This window comes from Saccopteryx leptura, chromosome 1 (genome assembly GCF_036850995.1).
Source record: "Saccopteryx leptura isolate mSacLep1 chromosome 1, mSacLep1_pri_phased_curated, whole genome shotgun sequence".
Taxonomy (NCBI): domain Eukaryota; kingdom Metazoa; phylum Chordata; class Mammalia; order Chiroptera; family Emballonuridae; genus Saccopteryx; species Saccopteryx leptura.
In genome coordinates this window covers 391,869,923-391,892,137 of record NC_089503.1, presented here as the reverse complement: position 1 = coordinate 391,892,137, position 22,215 = coordinate 391,869,923, and the positions used below count along the sequence as shown (strand labels likewise).

The 22,215-nt window shown below is 52.4% G+C and overlaps 1 protein-coding gene and 1 non-coding gene across 4 annotated transcripts; one reads left to right on the top strand and one right to left on the bottom strand.

Moving 5' to 3' along the window:
- Nucleotides 1-7,619: 7,619 nt before the first annotated feature.
- Nucleotides 7,620-22,215, top strand: TRIM40 (tripartite motif containing 40). Of its 3 annotated transcripts, XM_066359958.1 has the most exons (7): nucleotides 7,620-7,846; nucleotides 8,059-8,623; nucleotides 18,820-18,900; nucleotides 20,260-20,469; nucleotides 21,135-21,157; nucleotides 21,325-21,485; nucleotides 21,868-22,215. In XM_066359958.1, the coding sequence occupies exons 2-6, from the start codon at nucleotides 8,279-8,281 to the stop codon at nucleotides 21,482-21,484; spliced, it is 819 nt and encodes a 272-aa protein (XP_066216055.1). In that variant the 5' UTR covers nucleotides 7,620-7,846; nucleotides 8,059-8,278; the 3' UTR covers nucleotide 21,485; nucleotides 21,868-22,215. The 3 variants fall into 3 exon arrangements, with proteins under 3 accessions (XP_066216055.1, XP_066216054.1, XP_066216056.1); XM_066359957.1 differs by lacking the exon at nucleotides 21,868-22,215 and having other exon boundaries at nucleotides 21,325-21,508; XM_066359959.1 differs by lacking the exons at nucleotides 18,820-18,900; nucleotides 21,868-22,215 and having other exon boundaries at nucleotides 21,325-21,508.
- TRNAN-AUU (transfer RNA asparagine (anticodon AUU)) lies at nucleotides 16,995-17,070 on the bottom strand. The gene has a single exon. It is a non-coding gene; the product is annotated as a tRNA-Asn (tRNA).

The following is a 22,215-nucleotide window of genomic DNA, read 5'->3' as shown; positions in this document are numbered from 1 at the left end:
CCCCTGTGGTCTCTCAACGAGGGCGCCCTGGCCTTGTACGCCCAGCACTGCAGTGAGGTGGCCGCCCCTGTTCCCTCTCAACGAGGGCGCCCTCACCTTGTACGCCCAGCGCTGCAGCGAGGTGGCCTCCCTGTCCCTTCTCAACGAGGGCGCCCTCGCCTTGTACGCCCCACTGCAGGGAGGTGGCCGCCCCTGTCCCCTCTCAACGAGGGCGCCCTGGCCTTGTACACCCAGCGCTGCAGCGAGGTGGCCTCCCTGTCCCCTCTCAACGAGGGTGCCCTCACCTTGTACGCCCCAATGCAGAGAGGTGGCCGCCCCTGTCCCCTCTCAAAGAGGGTGCCCTCACTCTCTACCTCACCTGACATCCCTCTCTGCACTTGCTGAGTTTCTCTTTTCTTTAGTTTTCTCCACACCTCAGTGAGTGTGGAGTTTAATTAAGTTCATACATTCCCCTGTTACAAGGAAGTGGCTAATCGTGTGCAGCCCTAACCTTTTGTTCCAACAGGTGTGTCCAACCAAGTGACTGACAGAGAGTCAGCCACCCGTACACACGGCATTCAGGGAGGACTCGGCCCTCCCCACACCCGACGACCAGCGTGCCCGCACAGGTCCACCCGGCCGGGCTCCTCAGGGGCGGCTGCCCTGTCAGGGCTCAGAGCAAGGCTCTCCAGCCACCTGGTGAGCAGCCCACGGCCTCCGTGCACTTCACGCTGTCTCCTCCACGCCGTGGGTGGAATCCCGGAGCGTCCCACCCAGAGCTTGTTCGTGTCGCCCGCCCAGGGGCTCTGCTGAGTTCTCCGCGTCTCCCAAGCCTCAGACCTGGGGTCCCTGCTCTCCTGACTGTGTTTCTCTGAGAACCGCGTCACCAGACATAGAGCGGAGCATCACCATTCCTGTGATTTCTTGGAAACCTCTAACACGAGTGGTTGTACATAACACGCCTGCCGCCCAACTGCCTCCTGAAGGTGCAGGATAGACGGTGTTTGCTGGGTACAGCCGGAAAGAAGTCACCGGGGATCAAAACTGATCAAAAAGAATATTTATTTGAGGTGGATTTGAGCCGCGGGAGGTTGTATCTTTTTTTTTGTATTTTTTTTTTTTTTTTTTTTTTTTTGGTATTTTTCTGAAGCTGGAAACGAGGAGGCAGTCAGACAGACTCCCGCATGCGCCCGACCGGGATCCACCCGGCACGCCCACCAGGGGGCGATGCTCTGCCCCTCTGGGGCGTCGCTCTGTTGCGACCAGAGCCATTCTAGCGTCTGGGGCAGAGGCCAAGGAGCCATCCTCAGCGCCCAGGCCATCTTTTGCTCCAATGGAGCCTCGGCTGCGGGAGGGGAAGAGAGAGACAGAGAGGAAGGAGAGGGGGAGGGGTGGAGAAGCAGATGGGCGCTTCTCCTGTGTGCCCTGGCCGGGAATCGAACCTGGGACTTCCACATGCCGGGCCAATGCTCTACCACTGAGCCAACTGGCCAGGGCAATGCAGGAGGTTGTATCTTAATAAGGTGACCAACTCTTTTACACTGAAAGGGAGGACAAAAATAAAGTGAAGAAACCAATATCGTCAATAAAAGAAACATTTTATGCATTGCAACCATGATACACTAGAATATGATGCATGCATAAGGAAAACATTTGCAAAATTTTATATTTTAATTATGCTTACGTGCCTATTCTTGTTTAATAATAATTGTAAGAAAAAAAGTACTCATTCAGATACAAATACGTCACATCCCACGCCATGGATCAACTCTGAATTGATTGAATACGGACATGTACAGATTAGTCTTCCAATATCAGAAAGGAGGACATGGAGGAGGACACTTCTGGAGGGAGGACGGAACTTACAAGATCAGGACTGTCCTTCCTAGAGGAGGACGATTGGCGCCTTAGTCTGAAGGACGACAACCTCCCGGAGCAGAGGTCGGGGAGAGGTCACCCCCCCCCCCGGGGGGGACTGTCCACGCAGGCGGCTGGCATCTGGTCCGGCCTGTCCGTCGGGCGGTCACCGTGCCCTCGGGGGTGGAAGATTCCTCTCCGCCGGCGGCCGGGACTTACAGACACCACCGGGACTCCTGTGCGCTTGGCTGTGTGTCCAACCGGACTGAACGGGCCTGGGCTCAGTGAGGCTCCCGTGACTTCGTCAGGATCGGTTATTCGTGATCTGAACCCACACGGGCAGCTACGGGGACCGCTTTCGGCTCAGGCCCGGCAGCGCCGGGTGTCGGAGCAGAGGACGGTCTCCTCGCGCCCAGTCCCAGCAGGGAGCTGAGGTCCATACTGGACAGTCGGCCCTCAGAAGTGTCGCGGGACAGTTTACCCGCAAACTCTCTTCCCCGCACCCACCGCCCCGCTGCGTCCTGCTGCTCCCAGGCCCGTCCAGCGGGGGCACTCAGCCGGCTCGCACCGGTTCTGCAGAACCGGTACCTAACTTTTTGTTGATTTCGGTGAACCGGTTGCGGAAATGGCACCGTCATCAGGGTTCTCTCTAAGGCGGGCGCCTGGGCAGCCGCCCCACGTGGACATCACACATTGACATTCCTGACTCTTTTTCTTTTCTTTCTTTCTTTTTTTTTTCTTCTGTATTTTTCTGAAGCTGGAAATGGGGAGAGACAGTCAGACAGACTCCCGCATGCGCCCGACCGGGATCCACCCGGCACGCCCACCAGGGGGCGATGCTCTGCCCCTCCGGGGCATCGCTCTGCTGCGACCAGAGCCACTCTAGCGCCTGGGGCAGAGGCCACAGAGCCATCCCCAGCGCCCGGGCCATCTTTGCTCCAATGGAGCCTTGGCTGCGGGAGGGGAAGAGAGAGACAGAGAGGAAGGAGGGGGGGGTGGAGAAGCAGATGGGCGCTTCTCCTGTGTGCCCTGGCTGGGAATCGAACCCGGGACTTCTGCACACCAGGCCGACGCTCTACCACTGAGCCAACCAGCCAGGGCCTCCTGACTCTTTCTTAACGTTCATCTGCACAACAGCGTGTTCTAAGCACCTGTAGGAATGTTCATTCCGTCCACAGGTGGAAAAAATTGCAAGTAAGGATGCCAATCAAGAAGTAATATGGAAACATCTAAAATAACAGTTTTATTGTTGTTGTTTTTGTCAGGTATTATTTAATACTTTTATTAATATTTTACAGCTCTTTCTTATAATCTAGTTTTGTGTACCCCCTTTATTGTTCTTACTTAAATATTAAATGTATGAAATAATAAACGACCTCTGGTATATTGTTTTTTTTTAATACTTAAAACGGTCATTAGGGCCTGACTGGGTGGTGGCGCAGTGAATAGAGCATCGAACTGGGATGCGGAGGACCCAGGTTCGAGATCCCAAGGTTGCCAGCTTGAGCGCCAGCTCATCTGGTTTGAGCAAAGCTCACCAGCTTGAGCCCAAGGTCACTGGCTTGAGCAAGGGGTTACTCGGTCTGCTGTAGCCCCCCGGTCAAGGCACATATGGGAAAGCAATCAATGAACAACTAAGGAGCCGCAATAAAGAATTGATGTTTATCATCTCTCTCCCTTCCTGTCTGTCTATCTCTCTGTCTCTGTCACAAAAAACAAATAAACACAAATGATCATTAGGGCAGAGAACCGGTTGTTAAGTTATTTGAATCTCACTAGGCCCTGTCTCTCCTGGGATATACTCTCTTCATCCTAACTAAGGTGACCAATCGTCCTCCTTTAGGGAGGACTGTCCTTCTTTTGTAAGTTCCATCCTCCCTCGAAAAGTGTCCTCCTCCATGTCCTCCTTTTTGATATTGGAAGACTAATCTGTAAACGTCGGTATTCAATCAATGCAGAGTCAATCCATTCTGTATGATGTGACGCATTTGTATCTAAATGAGTACTTTTTATTATTAAAAATTAATAGCATAATTACAATATAAAATATTGCAAATGTTTTTATTATGCATTTATCATATTAGTGTATTATTGTTGCTATGAGTAAAATGTTTCTCTTATTTACGATATTGTTTTCTTCAATTTATTCTTATCCTCCTTTTCATTGTATAAAAGTTGGTCACCTTATTTATTTATTTTTTACAGAGACAGAGAGAGAGTCAGAGAGAGGGATAGACAGGGACAGAGAGAGATGAGAAGCATCAATTATTAGTTTTTCGTTGGGACACATTAGCTGTTCATTGATTGCTTTCTCATATGTGCCTTGACCGCGGGCCTTCAGCAGATCGAGTGACCCCTTGCTCGAGCCAGCGACCTTGGGTCCAAGCTGGTGAGCCTTGCTCAAACCAGATGAGCCCACGCTCAAGCTGGCGACCTCTGGGTCTGGAACCTGGGTCTTCCGCATCCCAGTCTGACGCTCTATCCATTGTGCCACCACCTGGTCAAGCTGGTCACCTTATCTTAACACAGTTTTATCCTTTCCTTCCCCCTGCCCGCGCTCCCAAATCTAAACATTTCTTTACTAACTTTCCACAGCCAGATACGTCTTGCTCTGAGGAATTACAAGTCTGTTTTTTGCATATGTGCTGGGCAACGGAGCCCTACACGGCTATTTTTAAAGATAGCATTTTTCCGTGCAATGTCCCAATGCCCTGGGGTCAGGGCTGCATTCCTCCTTCCAGAAAGGCGAAGAGAACAGCACCACCTACTGCCCGTGGAGAGACAGCTGCCAAACGCAGCCCTGAAGGGCCCTCTCCACAGCCTGTTCTGGGGCGCGGTGGCAGGTTAACTCAGGTAAGAATAACTGTAGAAGATACATTGAATCTGAGGAGGTGACATCTAAGGTGACAGAGGACTTTAACCTTGGTGAGGAGATCAAGACCAGGGGTAAGAATCTGGGCGGCACTGTGGCTCAGGGTGGCCAGGGACCTGCATAAGGTTGACCACCAAGCGGCAGAGTGGAGGTCAGGGTCTGTCCTGTCTGCCTTGGAAGTCCACGTACGTCCACGTCTTTGCATGGGGAGGGAGTGAATTATCTTTCATGGGTGGTCAGAGAGGAGAAAGAACCCAGGAGCTATTGGAGAAGAGAGTTTCAGAGAAGGGATGGCTGAAGGTAGGACATTCTGGAGTCACCAGTGTGGATGTCGGCTGAGAAACCATGGGTAGGCTTTGAGCTGAGGATGTAGTGGGAGACTTTTGAAAGAGTGGCTTAGGCCCAGGTCAGTTGGCTCAGTGGTAGACCGTCACACTGGCATGTGGAAGGCCTGGGTTCAATTCCTGGCCAGGGCACACAGGAGAAGTGACCATCTGCTTCTCCACCCCTCCCCTTCCCCCTTCTCTGTCCCCTTCTCTCTCTCTTCTCCTCCCACAGCCATGGCTCGATTGGTTCTAGAGCATTGGCCCTGGGCGCTGAGGATGGCTCCGTGGAGCCTCTGCCTCAGGCACTAAAAATAGCTCTGTTGTGAGCATGGCCCCAGATAGGCAGAGCTTGGTCCCCAGACTGGGGTAGCTGGGTGAATGCTGGTTGGGGCTCATGAGGGAGTCTTTCTTTCTATCTCCTCTCCTATCACTTGGAAAAGAAAAGGAAAAAAAAGATAGTGTTAAATTAAATACTGTGGATCCCTGGCTTCAAGTTGCTTGAATAAGCCATTTAAAAAAATCAAGAAAAATGCCTAAAATAACTGTAGTGTGTACCATGTGGTCGGCACTTTCAGGTGATACAAAGTGTGGTTTCTTCATCTGTCTGTCCAGAATCCAATAACTGACGCGTACACCCATCCATTTATCAAAGCTTTACTGACCTCTTTCTAAAGAGACAGACGGCATTCTGTGGTGGTGGTGGGGGGGGGGGCAGGACAGCAGACAGCCTGACCTGAGTTCCCGCTCTCTGTTCACCCTGTGACCTTGAGCAGGTCGTTTCATCTCTCTACATTTTTTAAAATTTATTTTTATTTTTTTTGTCTGACAGAGACAGAGAGAGGGACAGATAGGGCATTGCAGCTCCTTAGTTGTTCATTGATTGCTTTCTCATATGTGCCCTGACCAAGGGGCTACAGCAGACCGAGTGACCCCTTGCTCAAGCCAGTAACCTTGGGCTTCATTCTGGTGAGCCTTGCTCAAACCAGATGAGCCTGTGCTCAAGCCGGAGACCTCGGGGTCTTGAATCCGGGTCCTCTGCATCCCAGTCTGACGCTCTATCCACTGTGCCACCTCCTGGTCAGGCTGTACATTTTTGTTTCTTGTATTCTCTCATGACCAATGTGGAAGGGTCAAGGACTAGAGGTTGAAGAGCAGAGGTGCGGGTTCGATTCCCGGCCAGGGCACACAGGAGAAGCGCCCATCTGCTTCTCCACCCCTCCCCCTCTCCTTCCTCTCTGTCTCTCTCTTCCCCTCCCGCAGCCGAGGCTCCATTGGAGCAAAGATGGCCCGGGCGCTGGGGATGGCTCCTTGGCCTCTGCCCCAGGTGCTAGAGTGGCTCTGGTAACTACAGTGACGCCCTGGATGGGCAGAGCATCGCCCCCTGGTGGATCCCGGTCGGGCGCATGCAGGAGTCTGTCTGACTGCCTCCCCATTTCCAGCTTCAGAAAAATAAAAATAAATAAATAAAAAAAAAGAGCTAGAGGTGGCAGTGTGTCGCTAAGGGAGGGAGCTTAAGACAGTTCCAGGACTTGGATTTGTGGCTTCAGGTGGTGAGACCTGACTTCACCAGGGTGGTGGCAATCATAAAGGTCAATGGCTTGAGCCAGTCAAGAAGCCAAGGGGCTTCTGTGTTGGGTGGTCACCTACATAGTCCTTGGAATCACCCAGGATGACGGCAGGATGTGGGGTAAGGACAAGTGCATGGGCCTTGCACACTACTCCTCGATGATCAGGGCGTGCTCCGTGGAGGGTGTGGACAGCAAGGAGGGGTGTGGACAGCCATGGCTCTACAGGCGGGTTATTGGTGGCCCTGGAGGTGGCTCTGGAGGTGGGGGTATGGGGTGAGAAAGATGCCCACCCACCCATGACCCTGGGATTTTTTTTTTTTTTTTGTGACAGAGACAGAGATAGGGACAGACAGACAGGAAGAGAGAGAGATGAGAAGCATCAACTCCTAGTTGCAGCACCTTAGTCATTCATCGATTGCCTTCTCATCTGTGCCTTGACTGGGGGCTCTTCCCAAGCCACTGGCCCCTTGCTCAAGCCAGCAACCTTGAACTTCAAGCTAGCGGAGTTTGGGCTCAAGCCAGCGATCATGGGGTCACGTCTATGATTCCTCGCTCAAGCCGGCAACCCCACACTCAAGCTGGACGAGCCCGCGCTCGAGCCAGAGACTTCGGGGTTTTGAACCTGGGTCCTCAGCATCTCGGTCCAATGCTCTATCCACTGTGCCACCACCCGGCCCGGGCAAGAGTCTCTGACCTTTAAAAGCCTCAACTGGCAGCCGTGATCAATGGAACTCCTGCAGACTCCCCCAGTGTCAGGGTTGAGAACGAGGGATGGAACCAGAGGACTGGGAGGTGACCAGTCTCGGGAGGAAGTGCTGTGGTTGTGTGACGCCGTGTTCCCCAGACGCCGTCTGCTGGGGTTCTGGGAACGGGCCATCCTCCCGTGTGCGTGACTACAGTTTGCGTCACGACGTTGAAAACCCCAAGACTCTCCTCTTCCCTGCGAGCAAACAAGCCACACCTTGCACCAGCCAAAGTCCATCTTACCTCTCAGCTGCCCTGGGCCAGTCACCCGGCCTTGTGGAGTTTCACTTTCCTGGTAATTTCGGTGTTTCCGGGAGAGAACAGTCCCCTTCACTTCTCCTTCAGTTTTACTGACTCATGAGCATATATATAAACTCAGCATCTGCGTTGCCCAAGCGAGCGCTGAGCGTCTATGATTGACGTGGATCGCAGAGCCATTCACCTGCTACAGATATGGAGCTCCGGGGAAATGACCTGAAGCTGTAGCCGGAGAAACTGAGGTGGGATAACTAAGAGGACCTCCCAGGGAGGAGAGCTGGGGGTGAGGGGACGAGAGAGCCTGCCCCGTGTTTAAGGGAAGTAAGTGGTGATGGGGGGAGTTCCTCCTTCTTGGGGTCCCCTTTGGAGACGGTTTGAAAGGGAGGACAGGGTGCCTTCAAGCAGTGTGCAGGTGTGTCTGGCTTGCTCTGAGTCCTGTTCTCCTTCTTTGTAGAATCCACAGGACCCTGGAAAGGATGCCGGTCGGAGGAATGACCAGCAGCAGACAGAGGTGCTGATTCAAACGGTCGGTAGTTGTGACGGACAGCAGTGGTCAGGTGCTCTGAGTGTGACCACAAGTTCTCTACTATCCCCGCCTGGGAGGGGACAGACACTCAGAACTCCTGGCAGGTCCTGCCTGACGTACTGAGGCTGGCAGTGCGGGGGGGGAGGCCATGGTCTCTCTGCAGGGGAACAGCCGGGAAGAGGGCGTCTGCCCCATCTGCCTGACGAGCCCCAGGGAGGCAGTGAGCACTGACTGTGGACACCTCTTCTGTCGGCCGTGTCTGGCCCAGCACGTGGAGAAGGCTGCGGCCTCCGGAGTCTTCTGCTGTCCCCTCTGCCGGAAGCCCTGCTCGGAGGGGGTCCTGGGGACGGGCCACGTCTGCCGCAGCCACCAGAAGAAGCTGGGCTGGTTCTGCGAGGAGAACAGACTTCTTTTGTGTACGGACTGCCTGGCGTCCCCCGAACACAAGTCTCACCGTGAACTGACCGTCGAAGATGCCATCAGTCACTACAAGGTGAGGCTGGGCCACCCCCTCCTGGAGTCCCTGCTCTTCCCTCAGGCCGTGACGCCTGCCACGTAGAGGCTCCATAACCCACGCTCTTCTTGGTTTCCTCTGCTCCGTCCTATTTGGGACCCTGGTCTTTGCTTTTCTGTGTATATTTCGCCACTGATATTAAAATGTCATGTATGTGCCTGACTGGTGGTGGCACAGTGGATAAAGCGTCAGTCCAGAATATGCTGAGACCACTGGTTCAAAACCCTGAGGTCGCTGGCTCTGAGCGCGGGGTCGATGGCCTGAGTGTGTGTGTGGGGAGATCATTCACACAACCCCCAAAGCTCACCAGCTTGAGCCCCAAGGTCGCTGGTGTGAAAAGCCCAAGGTCGCTGGCACAACCAGAAACTCAAATTACAACTAAAGTGAAAACAAGACAAGTTGATGCTTCTCACCCTCTCTCCCTTCCTGTCTCTCTCTTTCTGTCCAGTGAAAATAAATAAATAAAAAGGACACTGTCGCTGTGGCGACCGATTCCAGGAGGCACCCCTGCTCTCTCCCTGAGCTGGTCTGTAGAGGGGAGCTGGGTCTGATCACGCAAAACTCTCCCAGGACTCAGACCCGGCAGCGCCCCTGCTGGACAGCACTAGAAATTTGGGTAGAAACGTCACCATCCCCTAATCATTAACGCCGATAATTATCCTGCAAATACATCGCAGCCTGGGAATTAGGGCCGGGTTCCCTCTCTGTCGCTCCGCTCACTTTGTCTTTTTATCTTTCCTTCCTTCCCATAGTGATTATTTATATTCTATTTCATTTAAACTTTTTATCATAAAGATTACAGGCTCTCGGTAATACACTGAGACAAGGCAGTAAGGTGTAAAAGTCAAAACTGAACATCTTTCCTTTTGCTGTTCCTCCGTTCTCATCCCCTGAGGTAGCCGCTGTTTAGATTTTTGTATCTCATCCTTCCAGAAAATATTTTGAAGACCTGAGAATGTCCGAGATGTAACTTTCAAGTCATAATCCACTTCGTTATTGTTTATTGAATAATCCATGGTCTCCCCAGTGATTTGAATGCCAACTTCATAGTCTCCCACATGGGCATAGAGACTTGCCTATTTCTGACTTGTTATTTGTCCTGTTCTTGTCTATTTTTGCCTGTTTGTCAAACCATGCAATGTGTCTTAATGTCGGCTGTGTCTTAGAAACCTCACAATATATTTTTTCAGAATTTTTGTGGGTACTCAGACGTTTATTTTGCCAACAAACCTTAGCGTTATTTCTACCAACCTCCCCCCAATATCCTCAATCCGGTTAGAATCTGACTGAATGGAAGTGACAGATTTTCACTATGATGTCTTCCTATCCAATAATGAAGGATGAATTTCTAAAGTCTTCCTTTTCAGATACTTGACTTTTTTGAGAACGTGTTATGATACAGGATGAGAACATGTAGAGTCCAGGGTTGGGGGTAGAGAAATAATTCAGAATCTAAAGAGGTCGAGTTCTCCAGTTCCAACCTCGCGTCCTCTAGGTCTGGTGCCCAGGGGGGCGGGGCCCCTATGAGCTGATGAGCCAGGTTTGAGGCAAAAACTCCATGAGTATTCAGGTCTACGCTTTCTTTTTTTTTTTTCTTTCTTTCTTTCTTTTTTTTTTGTGTGTGTGTGTGTGTGTGTTTGTGTGGCAGAGACAGAGAGAGACAGAGAGAGGGACAGACAGGAAGGGAGAGAGATGAGAAACATCAGTTCTTTGTTTTGGCTCCTTAGTTGTTCATTGATTGATTTCTCATATGTGCCTTGATGGGGGTGGGGGTGGGGCTACAGCAGAGCCAGCGACCTTGGGTCTAAGCTGGTGAGCTTTGCTCAAAGCTGATGAGCCTGCACTCAAGCTGGTGACCTCGGGGTCTCGAACCTGGGTCCTCCACATCCCAGTCCGACGCTCTATCCACTGCGCCACTGCCCGGTCAGGCTGTCTATGCTTTCTGTAGAATGCTGTGCTAGGTGTGAGAAGTAGAAAGATGATTCATAATACTTGTCTTCTGGTAACCTTTAAATTATGACAGGAAGCCTAAAAGAAAGAAATAACAATATTGGTCCATTTAAGAAAAACTTACACAAGTTCCCGCTGTGTGTTAGGACAATATCATGCATCCTAGGAATACAATGATGAACAAGCTCATGCCACCCCTGTTGGTAGGAAGTTTACAGGTTAGTAAGCGAGACAGACAAGAAAGCAAATAAACTATAAGCAAATAAACTTATGAGTTAGGAAAAAACAAGCAGGCTTCTGAGATGGAGTCTATGGGGGACCATGTTAGTGTGGTCAGGGGGGGCCTCCTGGAAGAGGTGACAGCAAAGCTGAGACCTAGAAAAGAGAAGGAGAAGTCCCCCGATGTAAAGACCAGGAAGAAGGGGAGAACACGCAGAGACCCACGTCCGGTAAGGTCCTGTTCTATCCGAAGAGTATCGTTAGAGTTTGAAAGGTCAGATCCTGAGAGCTTAGACATGGGGCCAGGGGAAAGGAGGAGATGGAAGATGAGTATGTGAATTTCTGGCTGAGAAAGGGACGGGCGATGGAAAGATAAGGGTGAGGAAAACAGGTCGAAAGAGAACACCAGGTTTCACCGAGAGCAAGCGGAGTCCAAGTTGAGACACATCCGAGCGGAGTCATAGATGTGCAGCCGGATAGGGAAGCTGCATCTCGGAGGAGAGTGTGGGGTAGTTACTTCCAGAGCCTGAAACGGGACAAGGGGTCCCGCAGGATAAAGATGGGGTTTACATCCCAGGGGGGCGATGACGCGATATCCTCAGGGGAGAGTCTGGAGAGAAACGGGGTCCTGGAAAGGCCACCGTGCAGATGTGGGGGAGAGGAGGCGGACCCAGACAACAAGACTGGCCAGGCAGGAGGGACAGCACGGGAGAGGGGCTCCCGACGACGCTAAGAGGGACGAGCCTGTTAGGAGACGATGGCGGAGCGCGTGGAGCAGTTTGCGGGTTAGACGGGGGTGGGGTGTGGGTGGGGTGGGGATGGGGGTGGGGCGGGGGTGGGGTGTGGGTGGGGGTGTGGGTGGGGTGTGGGCGGGGCGGGGTGAGGGTGGGGTGGGGGTGGAGTGGGGGTGGGGGTGGGGTGGGCGGATGCTGGGTTGGGAGGACTGCCTTCTTCCAAGGTGACCACAGGGAGCCAAGGCCCGCGTCTGCAAGTGGAAGCAGTCCCGCAGTGTGGGAGATGGCTCGAGTGCGGGGAGAGCAGGAACGCGTGGGCAGGTCTGGGGGTGTGGGAGGCTTGCGGGAGTGAAACTGCGGGGGAAGCCGAGTGAGACTGGCAGGCAGGGTGGAGCACCAACGCTGAGTTTAGAAACTAGGGATTGAATGCGTTTCGTGAGACTGCTTGAGGACAGCATAGGAAAAGATTGTTATTATTATTATTACTATTGTTATTAGTGATAGAGAGAGGGAGAGACTGGCAGACAGGAAGGGAGAGAGATGAGAAGCAGCAATCCTTCGTTGCGGAACTTTAGTTGTTCATTGATTGCTTTCTCATATGTGCCTTGATGGGGGGGGGACGGAACGGGGGTTGGGGGGGTCCTCCAGCCGAGCCAGTGACCCCTTGCTCAAACCAGCAGCCTTGGGCTCGAGCCAGTGACCTTTAGGCTCAAGCCAGTAACTGCGCGCTCACGCTGGATGAGCTCACGCTGGATGAGCCCGCGCTCAAGCCGGCAACCTCAGGGATTTGAACCTGGGTGCTCTGCGTCCCAGTCCGACGCTCTATCCACGGCGCCACCGCCTGGTCAGATGTGCTTGTACATTTTGATGACATCATTTTAAAATAAAGATTTCTTGGCCTGACCTGTGGTGGTGCAGTGGATAAAAGCATCGACCTGGAGTGCTGAGGTTGCTGGTTCGAAGCCCTGGACTTGCTTGGTCAAGGCACATATGAGAAGCAACTACTACGAGTTGATGCTTCTCTCTCCTTCCCACTGCCCTCCCTCTCCCCCCCCCTCTAAAATCAATAAATAAATTAAAATAAAATAAAAAAGATTTCTTATGATTTCTCATCAGACCTCTATTTCTTTGAGTTAAACTTTGTAAATTAAGTATTGGGAACAGTGTCCTTTTATTTTTTTATTTTCATTTATTTATTTATTTTTATTTTTTTTGTATTTCTCTGAAGCTGGAAATGGGAAGAGACAGTCAGACAGACTCCCGCATGCGCCCGACCGGGATCCACCCGGCACCCACCCGGCACGCCCACCAGGGGCGACGCTCTGCCCACCAGGGGGCGATGCTCTGCTCCTCCGGGGCGTCGCTCTGTTGCAACCAGAGCCACTCTAGCGCCTGGGGCAGAGGCCAAGGAGCCATCCCCAGCGCCCGGGCCATCTTTGCTCCAATGGAGCCTTGGCTGCGGGAGGGGAAGAGAGAGACAGAGAGGAAGGGGGGGTGGAGAAGCAAATGGGCGCTTCTCCTATGTGCCCTGGCCGGGAATCAAACCCGGGTCCCCCGCACGCCAGGCTGACGCTCTACCGCTGAGCCAACTGGCCAGGGCCGGGAACAGTGTCCTTTTAAAAGGAATGGCTTAATCCCTGACTACACTCCGGAAGGGCTGAAAAGTTGGCAATGCCCCCCCAAGTACACCTGTTTCTCCACCACCCAGCCCACGCTGGTGCCATCACTTCAATTTCTGGTCCCTCAGCGTGTGACTGGCTGCAGCAGCTCTGCTCTGCTTGACTCTGGGTGCTGGTGAGCAGGCTTCTATCCCCAGGAAGGCTCACTGTGGACATGCCCCCCAGAATCGGAGCATACATTCTACATGATGGCATCAAATCACTTATCTTTTGGATAATCAAGTATATTAGTTATATGTAACCTCCATTTTCCTTATTTTGTTATTTTTTTTCTCTTTTATGGCATTGTTGGTGGAAATTTTTAGAGATTTGTATTTAGATCACTTCTATTTTTTAATCAGAAATTCATCTAAATGATTATGGTGTTCTGTTTCATTTTAAAAATAAATTAGGCCCTGGCTGGTTGGCTCATTACTAGATTGTCATCCTGGTGTGTGGATGTCCTGGATTTGATTCCTGGCCAGGGTACAAACACAGAAGATGCACTCATCTGCTTCTCCACCCCCCCTCACTCCTCTCTCTCTCTCCCCTTCTCTCTCTTCCCCTCCTGCAGCCATGGCTTGACTGGAGCGAGTTGGCCGCCTCAGGTGCTGAGGATGGCTCATGGCCTCCACCTCAGGTGCTAAAATAGCTCAGTTGCTGAGCAACGGAGCAATGCCACCAGATGGGCAGAGCATCGCCCCATAGTGGGCTTGCTGGGTGGATCCCAGTGGTGGCACATGCCGGAGTCTGTTTCTGCCTCCCCTCAGTTTACTAAATTTAAAAAAATTAATTAATTCCTAGTTTATTTGGAATTTAATATACTGTGTTGTATGAAGGATGACTCCTTGTTAATCTTTCTTTATTTTTGTATCCAGTTGTCCCTCAAAATTTCTGTGAGTCCTTTCCACATCATTGCATCATTTCTGGTTTGACATTTAACTAAATTTGTATAATGATTTTTTTACTCTAGCCATTGGTTATTTTTTTATTCTAAAGTTATTAGTTTGTATACTGTTGCTTTATGTTTTTAAACTATCTACCAGATTCTTTGCCATATAATTTTTTTGTTTGTTTGTTTGTTTGTTTGTTTTGTATTTTTCTGAAGCTGGAAACGGGGAGAGACAGTCAGACAGACTCCCGCATGCACCCAACCTGGATCTACCCGGCACGCCCACCAGGGGTGATGCTCTGCCCACCAGGGGGCGATGCTCTGCCCCTCTGGGGCGTCGCTCTGCTGCGACCAGAGCCACTCTTGGCAGAGGCCAAGGAGCCATCCCCAGCGCCCGGGCCATCTTTGCCCCAATGGAGCCTTGGCTGCGGGAGGGGAAGAGAGAGACAGAGAGGAAGGAGAGGGGGAGGGGTGGAGAAGCAGATGGGCGCCTCTCCTGTGTGCCCTGGCCGGGAATTGAACCCGGGACTTCTGCACGCCAGGCCGACGCTCTACCACTGAGCCAACTGGCCAGGGCCTATAATATATTTTTTAAACTTGTTTTTCTTGCTGATTATCTGCCAGAGAAATTTTCTTATGCAATGCTTCCAAGTTTTATAGAAAATTTCCTTAAATGTTGATTGGCATCACATTAAACATACTGATTACATTAAAAGTTGTGATTTTAGGGGCTTACTTAGTCTTCTTGACCAACAGAGAATGTCGCTGTTTTTCCTTTATGTTTCTGAATCAGATGTTGAATTGTCTTTATTTAAACCTCATACCGAGGGTAGCTATGGTTCATGAGGTTCGTTGTTTGGCAGTTGGTGCTCGTAGATTAAAATGAGCGTTTCAGCTGAGTTCATATCTCCTGTAAGTTGGTCTCCTGACATTTTCTAGATGCAGGATCACATAGTCACTGTCAGGGTTAATCACCACCGCATCATTTTTCTTCATAGCATGTAAGAAAATAGCATTTTTATCTATATTTGGGGACACTTTGGTTCTGTGAGGAGCATCCTTTTGGAAGTTGGTAAATCCTTTTTGGTGACTGTATCAGCGAAAGGTACTTGTTTGCCTTTTGTTCACTGGTGCATGCAAGTGAGAGGAGGGGAGATACAGAGATGGATTCCTGCATGCGCCCCGACAGGGATCCACTCAGCAACCCCGTCTGGGACCGTTGCTCTGCCCATCGGGGGCCATGCTCACAACTGAGCTATTTTTGGTGCCTGAGACAGAGGCTCCACAGAGTCATCCTCAGCACCCAGGGCCAATGCGTTAGAATCAATAGAGCTATGGCTGCAGGAGGGAAAGAGAGAGAGAGAGAGAGAGAGAGAGAAGGGAGAGGGGGAGGGTGCAGAAGCAGATGTCACGTCTCCTGTGTGCCATGACTGGGAACTGAACTCGGGACATCCACACACTTGGCTGATGCTCTACTGCTGAGCCAACTGGCCAGGGTCAGTTTTTCTTTTATGCATTTTATTAGTAAGCCATCTGAGAAAAAATTTCAATGTCATTAGGTTCTCAGGTGTTATTACTTTTGAATGCCCTCTCAAGCCAAGATATTTTCACTGTGAAATCACATTTTATCTGATCGTTGATAGAAACAGAAACTTTAAAAAATATTTATTAAGACAAAACAGATTTTGCACTACCGAATTCCATTTCTTTTTGTCTCCCCCACCCCGAGGGATATTTTAAGAAAATAAGTTTGTAAAATTTTGTATTTCAATTCTAATAAGTGCCTTAGTCATATGACACGTACCCACTAAATATTATTTTATTGCAAAAATGCATGCATTAATATTTTAAAAGAGAACTTTACCTTATTCTTTGATTATTTCATGCATGTATCTTTATCAAATTTGCCTTTTTAAAAATTTACGCAATGTTTGTAGTTGATTTTAAACTCTTTATTAAGTTTCAAACTACACCAGCAATTTTCAACCGGTGTGCCACAGAGAGTTTTTAGATCATGCACTCCCTGACTATTCAGTCAGGGGCACTGACCTCTTTTCCCTTAGACTGTCAAATAAAAATACAACAGCCAACACAACAATAGCCAGTGTGAATGAATCAGAATTATACCTATTTTTTTTTTTTTGTCAGATCAGCAAAAACTATAATCTATTTCTTTGGTGCTCCACAGAATTTTAGTGATTAGTCTCGGAGTGCCGTGAGTGGGAAAAGGTTGAAAGTCGCTGAACTCCACCAGACGACAGGACGGTGGCTTTGGGGACTGGCTGTCAGGACCAGGTCTGATTTTGACAGACAGAGAGGATAGTGTGTCTGGCCAAGGGGAGTAAAGGATAAACCCCGAGGAGGGGGGGCACTCGGGGTGTGTTCAGGAAATCCCCAGCCATTCTGTGTGGCTAGTGTGACAGCATGCGGGGCGTAGGGAGAGGTACCAGAGGACAGGGACATCGGGGTTAGGTCACAGACAGCCTGGACTACAAGGTTAACGAGTTTGGGCTGACCGTGTCTTTGGTGATGAGAAGCCATCATGAAGAGAGAGCTAACGCAGGTGAAAGGTGAAATAATGATGGAGATTTACTTATTTATTTTGTATTGTTCTGAAGTGAGAGGTGGGGAGGCAGAGAGACAGTCAGACAGACTCCCGCATGTGCCCAACCGGGATCCACCCGGCACGCCCACCAGGGGGCGGCGCTCTGCCCATCTAGGGCGTCGCTCTGCTGCAATCAGAGCCATTCTAGCGCCTGAGGCAGAGGCCATGGAGCCATCCTCAGCGCCCGGGCCAACTTTTGCTCCAATGGAGCCTTGGCTGTGGGAGGGGAAGAGAGAGACAGAGAGGAAGGAGAGGGGGAGGGGTGGAGAAGCAGATGGGCGCTTCTCCTGTGTGCCCTGGCCGGGAATCGAACCCGGGACTCCCACACAATGGGTTGACGCTCTACCACTGAGCCAACCGGCCAGGGCCATGATGGAGATTTTAAGCCGAGGGCAGACAATGCAGGGGTCCAAGGATAGAAATATGGCGGTCAAGCACAGTGGACTTCAGAGAAGGGTGGTGAAGGGCATGGTGAGTTTGATTCCGTCAGATTGAGTCTGAGATGCCAATAGCACTTTGCGAGGAGGCTCTCCGCTCTGAGCTGGAAACAAGAGGCTGACCGTTAGGATAAAGATGTGGTTTTGGAAGGAGGGTAAGATCTGAAGCTTCCCGAATGGACAGGTCACGGCAGGGTTCAAAGATTAGAGAAGGACAAAGGAAACAACCTCAGGAGGGTCAAGGAAGGACAGGGGGTTGAGGGGAGGGGGGAGGGACACAGGGGAGAACTACATCGAGGAAGGGGAAGCCTGAGAGGAAGGCACCTCTGGGGTTTATCACTAGAGATCACCTGTGACGCTGGAGAGAGAGGTTTCAGAAGACTGCTGAGAGTCAGCCTGGCCAGGCGGTGGCGCAGTGGATAGAGCGTCGGACTGGGATGCGGAGGACCCAGGTTCAAAATCCCGGCTTGAGGGCAGGGTTGCAGGCTTGAGCGTGGGATCATAGACATGACCCCGTGGTCGCTGGCTTGAAGCCCAAGGTCGCTGGCTTGAGCAAGGGGTCACTTGCTCTGCTGTAGCCCACCCGGTCAAGGCACATATGAGAAAGCAATCAATGAACAACTAAGGTGCAGCAACAAAGAATTGATACTTCTCATCTCTCTCCCTAGCTGTCTGTCCCTCTCTCTGACTCTCTCTGTCTCTGTCAAAAAAAAAAAAAAAAAAAGACTGCCAAGAATCAAAACAGACAGCTGGGAAGCAAGGGGACTTGAGGACATGATGACAGGTGACAACAGCTGAGGACAGTGAGCAGGGACCACTAATCACCAAGTTCTGTCGTGAGGGTGGGAGGGAGCGGAGATGGATGAGGTGGCACAGTGACGATTTGTGTGAGCTTTGTGAGACTTCAACTCTGTGCTCGCACAGCGATTCCCGCCCATCCAGCCTCCACCAGCCCCTGGAGACCTGTGAGCGAGGGGCACGCCCACCGACTGCCTCCACCCTTCCCGAAGTACTTTGTTCCTCTGCTGGGAAATGCCTGCAGGTTACACCCTGTGATGCGACAGCCTGACTGTTCTTGCCGTCATCCACAGCCTCCACCTGTGCATTTCCAGTGATGGGGGCTCTGCTCTGCCTGAGGCGGTACCTTTTTAACAGTTTATGAGCACCTGACCAGGCAGTGGCGCAGTGGATAGAGCATCGGACTGGGATGCGGAGGATCCAGGTTCGAATCTCCGAGGTCGCCAGCTTGAGCGCGGGCTCATCTGGTTTGAGCAAAAAAGCTCACCAGCTTGGACCCAAGGTCACTGGCTTGAGCAAGGGGTCACTGACTCAGCTGGAGCCCCTCAGTCAAGGCACATGGGAGAAAGCAATCAATGAACAACTAAGGTGCTGCAATGAAGAATTGATGCTTCTCATCTCCCTCCCTTCCTGTCTCTCTGTCCCTATCTGTCCCTCTCTCTGTCTCTGTCACACACACACAAAATAAATTACCCATTGCTTTTTCTTCTCATTGTCCGTTAAAAGGAATCATGCTCCTACCCCAAGCAGGACTCCTCCAGGGCTGCCCCTTTGAGGCAGAATTTTACTTGACCCTCATCCTGGGGTCAGGATGTCAGTCGTGCTCCGGGGAGCACGGCCCTCACCCCCCGGCCTGACGAGCGGGGTGTCTGTCTCCTCTAGGAACGACTCTACCGCAGAAGCAGGAAGCTCAGGAAGGACATCGGGGACCTTCAGCGGCTCACCGCTCAGGAGGCTGTGCAGGTGGGGGCCACGGAGACCCGGGAAGGGCCACCTCCTGAGTGTCACCAGGGTACCGTAATCCGTGTCCTGGCCACCGGTCTGATGTGGGGGGAAGGATGGGGGCTGGAAAGCTGAGTGTGGACCTTAGGGTTTGCAGGTGGAGCAGGGTGGGGCAGATAAATTATATTATGCTCACTTTGTTAAAGATGGCACTGCCCACATGGAAGCCCATCGCCCAGGTGACATTAATGTGTGTCTCTGTGGGCTGTGGGCAGGCAGGATCCTTGTAGCCTGGGGCTTGGTTTTAGGACTAAGCCTTTCCCACCCGTTTTGATGTGGGGTGGTGCAATCCCATCATGTCTCAGATAAGTGACTTTGTATCAGAGACTTCCTTGTTTGTATATTTGATTAAAGGTTTGGATTTCTACACTATAAAGTGGGGGCAAACCGGGAGCTTGCTCTCTCTTGGTTCCTGAGATTAGTATTAGACAGCAGAGAGGAGAGCAGAGAGAGGCCACGTGGAGGAGGCCAGGAAAAGCAGCCAAGATGGTGGAGTGTTGAGTGAGAAGCCAGTTTGTGCAGAGTTTGTGCAGGGAGAAGGAAGGAGATGGGAAACAGAGGTGAATAAGTCTGGTGAGCTAGAAACCTTTGATTCTAGGAAACTCGGATAAGTCAGTAGCTTTGTGAGCACTGAATGTGAGTGGGTTTTGGAGCCCAGTGTGTGTTTTTACTTGCCCACCAGGTGCAAGCTAGGATTAAAGATGATGGCCCATCAGTTCTTGGCTCCGTTGTTTCATTACCTTCTGTCCGAATCCAATGCGAACCTGCATGGGCCAGGCGTCTGTGATGGTGGCCGTGGCTACTGGCCTTACAAGCAGCCTGGGGCACGTCCAGCCCTCTGATCTTCACCATGGGGTTCGTGACAGTAGATGAAAGTCACACCCGCTCAGCCTGGCTCGAGGCGAGGACCCACAGAGACCAACAGCACCTCCACCGGAAATCATGACACAAGACTGTTGGAATCCATGGGAGTCCCAAAGAGACCAGAGTAACAGACTTTATTGAAAGGAAGAAAGGAACCCTGCCGGGCACTTCTCCTGGGGAGAAGAGCACGGGTTACAGACTAGGGGCAAGTTATATAGTGTTTGGGAGAGCCTGAGGGGATACTGAGGCAAAAGTCCTGGTATGTCCGGAGCTCCTCCTTGAGGGGCTTGCCAGCTTCTTGGAATTCCTCTGTCTCAGGGCAACAGTCCAGTAAAGGAGAGGTCTGACAGATAAGCGGAACATCAAGGGGGAGGTTTGGAATTCACGTATCTATCAAAGATGTCGGTCTTGGGCTCTGTGTCTGACGGTGCATCTGAGGGAGTCTCTCCTCCATAGTTTCAGGTGGACGGTGGGTCCCGCAGGCTGGAGGCACAGCAGGGGGGCCAGCACCAAACGGAGAAACAGCTGTCCACCCTGGGTCAGCAGCGGCGGCCAGGCCACCCGGAGGACATGCTCGCAGAGGCGCTCAGCGTGTTAACGCAGCTCAGCAGCCTGGTCACTGATCTGGAGAGGACCGCCAAGACGCTGGGCGCCAGCACGCTGAAGGTGCGGTCTCCTGAGGCGCCACCCGGAGACGGGGATCGTCCACCAGGGAGAGGCTTCTCTCTGGGACATGGGGTGGCCGTGCAACGTTGTGACAGCAGAATGGGTACAGGGGGGAGATGCCATTCCCTCTGGTTCTCTCTCTCTCTCTCTCTCTCTCTCTCTCTCTCTCTCTTTATTTAAGTGAGAACTGGGGAGGCAGAGAGACAGACTCTCGTATGTGCCCCGACCGGGATCCACCCGGTGGCATGCCCACTAGGGGGCGATGTTCTGCCCATCTGGGGGCATTGCTCTGTTGCTCAGCAACCAAGCTCTTCTTAGCACCTGAGGCAGAGGCCATGGAGCCATTCTCAGCACTTGGGGCCAACTTGCTCCAGTGGCGCCATGGCTGTTGGGAAAAGAAGAGAGAGACATAGAGAGAGAGAGAATGGAGAAGGGGAGGGGTGAAGAAGCAGATAGGTGCTTCTCCTGTGTGCCCTGACCGGAAATCCAACCAGGATATCTATACACGGGCTGACACTCTACCACTGAGCCAACCGGCCAGGCTCCCTCCAGTTCCCAAGGTGGCACCCCAGGGTGGAATCCAACAGTGGGCTGGGGAGGGAGCTGGGAGATGACAGGAACTTGAGAACCAGTTGTGACTCTCACTCTCTTTGTGTCTCCTCTAGAACGCCAGGGACTTACTGGCCAGGTAGGAGCTGTCCCCTTACCCCCCCCCCACGGGCACAAGCACACATTTACACGTGGCTTTACCCAAGTCAGATACCCACCAGGCCGTAGTGTGTGTCTTCACGCTGCGTGAGCAGTGGAACAGTGGACGGTCCCTCAGCACGGACTGAAGGGTGTCCTTGTCTCCAGGAGTGACCCACAGACATCAGAAGCTATTCATCCCACGCTACAGAGAAGAATCAACGACCTGCTTCCTCAGCCACCCGCAGCAACCCCGACCCACTCAGCCCTGGGCCGCCTCGCCTCAGACCCACCTCAGCCCTCTCGCTCTCCTTCTCCGGACCCGTGAGGTCTGCCCGGGGCACCCTCAGGCCTCTCGCTCTCCTTCTCCGGACCCGTGAGGTCTGCCCGGGGCACCCTCAGGCCTCTCGCTCTCCTTCTCCGGACCCGTGAGGTCTGCCCGGAGCACCCTCAGCCCTCTCGCTCTCCTTCTCCGGACCCGTGAGGTCTGCCCGGGGCACCCTCAGGCCTCTCGCTCTCCTTCTCCGGACCCGTGAGGTCTGCCCGGGGCACCCTCAGGCCTCTCGCTCTCCTTCTCCGGACCCGTGAGGTCTGCCCCGGGGCACCCTCAGGCCTCTTGCTCTCCTTCTCCGGACCCGTGAGGTCTGCCCCGGGGCACCCTCACCTCAGACCCACCTCAGCCCTCTCGCTCTCCTTCTCCGGACCCGTGAGGTCTGCCCGGGGCACCCTCAGGCCTGTCGTCCCCTCAGTGCGGCTCCCCCTTTCCTCCATCCCCACAGCCATGACCCGATGCCTGACCCCCTGACGCTTGGACGGTTGTCACAGAGGTTCCTCGTGCTTGTGGCTCCCACCACAGAGGTCAGGACGAAGCGTTTCCACGTTGCCTGCGGGCTGACAGTGCTGCCCACCATCACGCTCTCATATTAAGATAGGAGTATCCTTGGTAGAGCATTGGCCTGGCGTGCGGGAGTCCCGGGTTCGATTCCCGGCCAGGGCACACAGGAGAAGCGCCCATCTGCTTCTCCACCCCTCCCCCTCTCCTTCCTCTCTGTCTCTCTC

Excerpts from the sequence above, each read along its gene's own strand:
- TRIM40 (XM_066359958.1), top strand. The coding sequence starts at position 8,279 with ATGGTCTCTCTGCAGGGGAACAGCCGGGAAGAGGGCGTCTGCCCCATC. Across the intron at positions 20,470-21,134 it reads TGGGCGCCAGCACGCTGAAG|AACGCCAGGGACTTACTGGC; the intron begins GTGCGGTCTCCT and ends TGTCTCCTCTAG. Across the intron at positions 21,158-21,324 it reads GCCAGGGACTTACTGGCCAG|GAGTGACCCACAGACATCAG; the intron begins GTAGGAGCTGTC and ends CCTTGTCTCCAG.